At 41.1% G+C, this 8467-nt stretch overlaps 1 protein-coding gene across 1 annotated transcript; it reads left to right on the top strand.

Moving 5' to 3' along the window:
* Window positions 1–669: 669 nt before the first annotated feature.
* On the top strand, window positions 670–8340 carry LOC116376873 (ephrin type-A receptor 8-like). Its single transcript, XM_031838365.1, has 4 exons — window positions 670–953; window positions 3351–3494; window positions 4084–4233; window positions 7376–8340. Exons 1-4 carry the CDS (start codon window positions 843–845, stop codon window positions 7712–7714), a joined length of 744 nt encoding a protein of 247 aa, XP_031694225.1. The 5' UTR covers window positions 670–842; the 3' UTR covers window positions 7715–8340.
* Window positions 8341–8467: the final 127 nt, after the last annotated feature.

Below are 8467 nucleotides of genomic sequence, written 5' to 3'. Positions count from 1 at the left end.
TTGACAGTTTAAGTGACAACTCATACAGTATAATGTATAATGTATAATGCCTTGTCTCTGTTAGGGTATGTTGAGTTGGGCTCGGATCTATGCAGGGAAAGGAAATTATTTTCAATTATCGTGGCCTACATTGCACAAGTGAGCCTGTGTACATACCAACCGATGCATTCAAATCAATTAGATCATCTGGGCTTTTCCTCGGCTCCTGATCTAGACACTTAGGGGGGGGGGGGTACACACTTTACTTCCTGTGATTGCGTTTCCTTTGGGTGCTGGCCGTGCGCTGGGAGGTGTAACGCACATTAACACATTTTGAAGTACCAACACATTTCACTTCCTGTTCCTCCTCGTAACTCCATTATTGGCCCGCTGGCAGCACTCAGCAAACAATGTAAATCTAATCACATACATAAGGGGCATCTCATTAAAGGAAAATGTGTCCTGATGGAATTACATTAAGTGAATTCCAACATGCTGGAATGTAGAACACATGATTGCTCGAGTTAACGGTTGCCCTCCCGGACAGAATAACGTTAGCATATTTAAAACCAGCATTAATCTAACGTTTAACAGTGTTTGTTGAGATTTCAAAAAAAATCTTTTGGATAAAGAATTTGAACGAGGAGATTTAAAAAGATTTAAAATAGGTTGTTTTTGATCGTCAAAGTGTGCATCACTAATGAGCATATGACACGGAAACTTCACACTATGGCTGCCGCCTGTGTGACAGGGAGTCGCCACACGTTTCATTTGAAGTCAAAGCTAATAATCTTCCGAGGCGATAAGGAAGGCACAGGCGGTCACGTGGGAAATATAGATGGTATGAATCTGTAAAAAAAAACATGGAGATACATGTGACTGACCCCAAGAATGTTTTCTTTTCTCTCCTCTCTGCACAGTGGGATGCCATTAACGAGATGGACGAGTACTTCAGCCCCATCCACACGTACCAGGTGTGTAACGTTCATCATTACAGGAAGTGGAATATATCACTTTGATCTCTGGGAAACTGTTTTTCCTCAACATGAATTATTTAACAATACAAACTGGATAGTTAATCACTAGTTATTCTTTTATATTTGTTGGATTATATGGGAATCATTTTCATTAAATCATACAAAAATAAAAAATCCTGCTGGTGTACAAAAGTTGAGATAAATCAGTAATATTTCAAGGCGGTACATGGGTTTCTATGACGGTTGTGGCTTTGAGAAGGTGGGTTTGTTTAAGCACACAATAATCCTCAGCTCAGTAAAATGATATTATTCTTTATTCAGAGCTTGGTGCTAAATGATTTTGTCTTATTGAATAGCAGCTGATAGCAACACTCTTTTGATCAAATTCAGTAGTTTCAGATTCTTAAAAGTTGGCTAGTGTTCTCAGTGTAGTGAATGTAATGCCGTTAACAGTTGGACTGTTGGCTGAACAATATAAGTAATTTAAAGACTTCACATTTCTTTTACTTTTTAATTTTTTCTGACATATAGACCCCAAGGCTGCATTAAAGTACCATGGCCCCCGGAGCTACGACTTTTTGAAGGCCCTCCCTCGTTCCCCCAAGCACCATCACAACTCCACCATTGCCCGGTCTGACCTGAACGAACAACAGTACACAATAATGCATCAAATAGAACTCATATCACCATTATAAGGCCATAGGGAAGCATACATAACCATACCATACAGAAATTGTGTCACCAGAAGGTAGCCTACGGGCCCGATCCATGTTGGCCAATAATAATAATAACTTGAAGTGCAAATAAGTCTGAACGGGTATAATAAAAGGGAGCACCAATGTCCAACAACAAAGCCTGCTCTTTTCTGTCCACTCACGAGTGTTGCAAAAATATGAATATGAGAACAACAACGGCAGGTATTGATGTCTGGCAAAGTCTTTGCTTAGGGAGGTAATGTCGGGAGTACAACACAAAGTCTCTCCCTGTGAATTTTAAACTTTTCCCCTGAGCCTCGTGGGCCCATTTATGTCGTCGGGTCCCAGGGCTTCAGCCCCCATAAGCCTGTGCATTACACACATAGACCAAAATGATTAATCAGCAAATCAATTGATAATGAAAACAATATTTTGTCGCAGCCCTAGTCTATAACTGCTATTTCCCTACATGAGGATGTGATTTCAAAGTGTTCTCAACAACACTCTGGTAGGGGAAACGTTTGATTAAGTGATGACTAAGACATGTATTTAAAAGTGGTTCCATTTAAATGGTTTGAGTCACACACAAAAAATCATACAAACAGCCAATAAAATATCCATCAAGTGTTTTTTTTTAATTGTAGGTCATGAACTCCAGCCAAGTCACTCCAACCAGCAGAGCCCAGAAAAGAAAGACTTCAGTGTCTCCAGTGGTAGCAAATAGAGAACAGGGCATGTTACCTGCATGTTTCAGTGTTACACATGCTTGTGGAGCATTCTAACATTGGCAAGGAAAGTAACTTCCACATAATCATAAACTGCTTTTTACATTGTGTGACACCGGGTTGAGTTCGGTGAACAAATGTCACAATGTGCGTCTGGAGACACAAAGCAGGAAGCACTTTATGATTTGAGAGGAACACTCTTCTACCAGTCTACCAGTCTTTGAGTGGAGGTTCATCTTCATGTCAGCTCGGGCTCCCTCACCTGAATACATATTAGCTGCTGTGAAGCTACCCAGTCGGCAGAAAGAATGTTGGCATTGTACATTTCTGCAAACAAAAAATATATTTCATATCAGCCTTGTGTCACTCTTGCAGATACGCAGGATGCTACGTGGATAAATTGTGAAACGATTGCTTAGGTGAAGGTAACAACACTATTTGGTTAGGGTTAGAAAAAAATAACGGATAAAAACGGTAACTTGGCGGACTTATGAAACATTATGTAAAGAGCGTAACAACGTCAAATAACAAGCGTAAGGTCAGCGTTTACTTTTGGTTTCACACTAACAGTGGGCTCTTGTTCTCGGCCAAAGCCATTGTTAGTGGCATTGTTAGTGAAACTGAGTTTCTTCACAAAGAAACACACTAAAGCCCCGCCTCCAGAGGTGTGTTCATGAATTTCTTGGCCTCAAAAAAAGCTATAAAAAAATGCCTTATCTTAGACCTGAACGACCTGTCAGTCGACTAACAGACGGAAGGGGGGCACCCCTGATGAACGTCCTGTCTTTGTTTGGCCCGTCCATCATCCGTCCCACACAGCGACTGGGCTTTGTGAAAAGCTACCGGCTGCTCTGCGTTTCCAAACAAATAGAGAACCACACAGGACTGTGGACAAAATGACATAATGTTTGTTTTTATTGACTATGTATGTTGCTGCTGGAGATGCTGATTACAACACTTTTTTTCTCAATCAGGTCTGTAACGTGATGAGCCCCAGCCAGAACAACTGGCTGAGGACGAGCTGGCTCCCCCGAGACGGAGCGAGGAGGATCTACATCGAGGTCAAGTTCACCCTGAGAGACTGCAACAGCATGCCTGGAGTACTGGGCACCTGCAAGGTAACACTCAGACACAGAGGGGAGGGAGGGAGGGAGAATGAGGGTGGACATGTGTGGGAGAGGGAGACGATACTGCAAAAATAAAGATTTTAAATGTTCCCAATAGTAAAATAGTAAGCATTTCAAAACCACAATCTCTGATGAAGTCTGTTTAAACTCCTATGCAATTCAGACACTCACAATGGCCTGTAACCAGTCAGGAAAATTATTTCCTACTTAAGTACTTTTGTGACTTTTGACATACCGCTCACTTTTAAAAGACATAGTGGTGTTTTGCATAAAAACACACAATTCAAATGATTAGGAAATAAATTATTGATTTAAAAAAAAAAAAAAGAACATTAGTTGTTCACAATGTAGCATCATCAGGGGAGAAATGGTGCACGAGAGGGTTTAACCACAGGTGTGTAGTACTAGTTCAGAGGCAACTCCTGATACTGGTGTCGGTATGGGAACAACTGTGTTTACACCACCACCAGAGGTGTTTTCAGTCCATCTAAAGCCTTGCGGTTGCATTTACACTAGTCTTCATGTTAGGTGTACTTTACATTACACACTCAGTACTCATGCTTCCTTGTTTATTCCTCAGGAAACCTTCAACCTGTACTACTACGAGTCTGACAGAGCAGTGGGCTCGGCCGTACGGGAGAACCAGTTCATCAAGATCGACACCATCGCTGCTGACGAGAGCTTCACGGGGGTGGACCTGGGAGTCCGCAGACTCAAACTCAACACCGAGGTATGAGCAACAGCACGGATACTGACTGATGCAACAGGTACAATGTCAGTCCAGGCTCTTTGAAGCATACATATATTTCACTTTCTGAATCGTTTTTTCCAAATTCTCAACACGCACACCTCCGCATGAGTTGAAGGCGAGCTGGAAACATCCACAGCCCCGGAGAGCCTCTTCCAGTCTCGTCACTCAGGCTGTTTTGCGCTGAGTTCTGCAGATCTGTAAAAAGAAAACAAACAGTAGGGCTCAGTTCGGTATCGTGGGAAATACTTTGATATTGATAAAAGCTTCAAATTTGATATCAAACAGTGGAGCTTTTCTCTTTATTGGTACCTTACATCGTTACAAAGATGAGGATCTGAAAGACGCGGTATAATTCATTGAGCGTCGACTTTACATTTGCGACACATTAATCCTGAGTTAGCTAGAGGAAACACAAAGACTACAATTAGTTTGGGGGTTTGTTGGTACAGGGGCTTTGCGTTGACTTTTTAATCTTTCATGATTCCTGAGCTCAACTATATAACAAATATAAAAGTCAACACATCTCAGGAACAGACCAAAAACAACACGGCGGTCCGTCTCCCGACACTGTCTGTGGCTCAGGCCCAGGCTAATTGCTTCCTACTGAAGCAGATAATATTTAAAAGTAGCTACAAAGGCTTCATTTTGGAAAACTATCAGTCATTTCCTAAAACAGCTGGGGACTGTAGCTTTATAGCAAACTTAACTCAAACAGGAGACTAAAGTGCATTTTTGGGCCAATTTTAGCTGCAGATCAATTTATATTTGGTGCTCTGGTGATTTTTAACATTTATTTTACATTCTATATATATTCTCATATAGTTTACCTTCCTACTATATTAATTAAAATGTAATATGATTTTAGTTAATGTAGATCTTTGAGGCTGACAATTACTTTGTCTGACATTCTTTATTTAAATGTACTTTCTTTCATTCCGCCATTTTTTCACATGGAGTCCAACTTTGGTGAACGAGCGAACTTTGCTTTAGACGAATAGCAATTGAGACAGTTGTGACTTATGAGGGGACGGTGAAGCGGAGAGACCAAAATGGAGGTAACGTGGCTTAATAGCGTCGTTACACCGTTCACTTTTACTTAACCTCCTCAGTCGGAGTAATAACTGCTTCATAAATAAGGAATGGTTTACAAACGGTTATGAGACAGGAGTCCACGGTACCAATATGTCTTTGCCATTAAACCAAGCTAAGCTGAAGAGCTAACGAGCTTGCTAACTGACCGTTAGCAAGCTCGTTAGCTCAGGGAGCTTCATTTCCCCTTGATAACATGGTGTACAATGGTGAACAAAGAGCCGTGGTGGGAATAAACAGAAGAGTGGAGGGAAAATAGAGAGAATCATTTACGGAAAGAGCTGTCCTTATATTTTCATACGCTTCCATAACAAACTTATGAAACGGTATTTTGAATCAGTTCCCAGGTGTTAAAAAGATAATCAACTGTGATACGAGATGAAAAAGAAGTGTATAAAAATGTAAAAACATCCGTGGTTCCAGGCTGCTGTTGGAGGCGAAGCAGATGATTAATGACTGCTGCCAAAGCACAACACCAAACACCAGTCCAGAGATTACATTAAGGCTGCGCTCACACTGCTTCCACCTGCGTTTGTTGGGAAACCACTGTTTGAGCTTTGAGGATGAAACTTCCCCAAGAATACGTTCTAAACTAAGTTTGTCGAGTAAGCGAGGCAAAATTACACAGAGGTTTCATATGTCTCCCGTGTACAGGACTGAGAGTAGATTTAGTTATATGGTGATATTGCCTTGTGCTTTAGGGTAGTGGAACCTGTTCTGCATAACGACCTCTCAAAATGAAGCTTTGTCTTGTTATGAGTTGTGAGCTGTTACACCGCTGAACATTGAAATAATTCTTACAGGTTAGAAAAATAATATCTATCCAGTATTTCACAACAAAATGCGTCAATTAATGGCCCTGAAAGCGTATTATTCTAAGTGATGGGGTTATACCAAAAATAAGAGATTTTTTTTTTTTTCTCACTGCGTTGAAGGTTCGCTTCGGTTGGAAAAAGGCAAATACTACCGTGGACCAATCACAGTTGAGCAGATCTAAGCAAACCAGACAGTCCTGACGAAGCAGATTATTAATTTAATCAGTTATCAATCAACTACCAGGGTAACACACTAGATATTTCTGACTGAACTGTGGGCAGCTGAGTTGCATTGTGGGTAATGCAGATGCCAGATTTTAACAAGGAAGAAGAATGCATTAAATAAAAAAGCTGATATCTCTGGTTCTGCTTTTTGTTTTTAATTTCTCCGTCCTGAGGCCAACAATTTCACAGGAGTGCACCGTTAAATCCTGTAGTACTTGTTTGAGATAGTTTCAGGGTCCTTACATTTTTTTTTTTGTGGGTGTAGTTTTTCTACCGCGAACCATTTTCCCTTAATTGGGTGCAAACGCAATTTCATGTCCTATAAATATCTGGAATCTGGAGGAGCCAAGATATTGTGAGTGTGTTCACGCTATTGAATTTGTGGAGGTATGTTAATATCACAAAAAAGATTACCTTCCTATAGACCTAAATTATATTTTCAATAACATATCGAGGGAAACGTATTTCCTCCCAGACTACGATCGCAGTTTTAAACACCGGGTTAACGTTTTAAATTGAAACAAAACAAAAAACGCAAGAAAACCGGGTTTTCGTAAAAGATCTTGGTTTGGCTTGAATAAGTGTTTGTTACGTCGCTTTAGCTTAATACGTGGCGTTAAATATCTTAACGATTTCACGCGAGATACGAACAGCTGTATTGCTGTGTTTGTTTGACCAAACCATCCACCCTGACCTCAGACTACCGCAGACTGAGATTAGAAGCGTTCTTGTGATATGTCAAAAACAACCGTAATCCAGGAGGAAGTACGTTTCCTCCAAGCGTACATTGACAAAGCAGATTTGTTGTACGGGAACGTAACTTTCAGGAGACCATGCAGCAAATAGGGACTTTAATGCCTTTTTTCCTTCTTGTTAATATAAAGACTGCACACACACTCTCACTAATCATATGTCCTGTTTAGTATTTGCTGTCAATGTCGAAAACAGATTGTTAACACTCTCATGATGACCTCAAACCCTCCCTTCCCCAGGTGCGAGGCGTGGGCCCCCTCAGCAGACGGGGCTTCTACCTGGCCTTCCAGGACATCGGCGCCTGCATTGCCCTCACCTCCGTGCGGGTGTACTACAAGCGCTGTGTGGGCGTGAGCCGCAACCTGGCAGTGTTCACCGATGTGGTGACGGGTGCCGACTCGTCCTCCCTGGTGGAGGTCAGGGGTCAGTGTGTGGACCACGCGGAGGAGAGGGACACGCCCAAGATGTACTGCAGTGCGGAGGGCGAGTGGCTGGTGCCCATCGGAAGATGCGTGTGCTCTGCCGGATTCGAGGAACACACAGACTCCTGCGTGGGTGAGTTGACTCAGGGTGTTTGATTCTCTGCCCAGAACCCAGTCGGGCCGATCCGGGCTGTCATTTTTCAAATTTCCCGCTGGGCTTGGTTCGATTAGGGTTCACCCCAATTTTCCTGTGTTTTAAATTTTTTTTTAATTTAATGACCTTTTGGTCTGTGTCATGTCATGAATTATTGTTAAGTTATAGTTGTAGTTTTTGGGCTGTGTTGAACATTCAATTCAGAGACAGGCGCATGTCGGAGATCCAACAGAAATATCTGTTTAGTGTTACCTGAATAACAATTTTATTTTCGCACCCAACATGGACACCCCAAACCCCCCCAGTCACTCTAGGCTATGTTTCAGTCAAAATCATATATTGTATTAGTGTACGAGTATGTTTTCTTTATTGATTTATTTGAATGATTAGAGAGGCTGCTTCTCTCAGTAATTGTTAACGTTTGTATGCGCACAATAATGTCACTGCAGCAAATATCGTGGGACGTTTATGAGCAGCAAAAACTGTAGTTATAAACATGGCAAATGAAACAACTAAACATTAAGCCTCAGAAAAAAAAAAGTATGAAATTACGCTGCTATATACTTTAATCTATATTCATAAAAATATACTTATTTTTTACAATGGAAATTAGTTTTTTTAAAATCTGGCTCAGTCCCAAAACTGCGGTGGTCGTAATATTTAATAAAACTAGTTTGACTGTAAAATCCAACACATTGTGGGTAATATATATATATAAATAAAATATCTGTTTAGTGTTACCCGATATACTTTAA

The sequence above is a fragment of the Anarrhichthys ocellatus genome, unplaced genomic scaffold (assembly GCF_004355925.1).
Source record: "Anarrhichthys ocellatus isolate YVR2014 unplaced genomic scaffold, GSC_Weel_1.0 scaffold663, whole genome shotgun sequence".
NCBI lineage: Eukaryota > Metazoa > Chordata > Actinopteri > Perciformes > Anarhichadidae > Anarrhichthys > Anarrhichthys ocellatus.
This window is presented reverse-complemented; position numbering and strand designations above follow the sequence as displayed.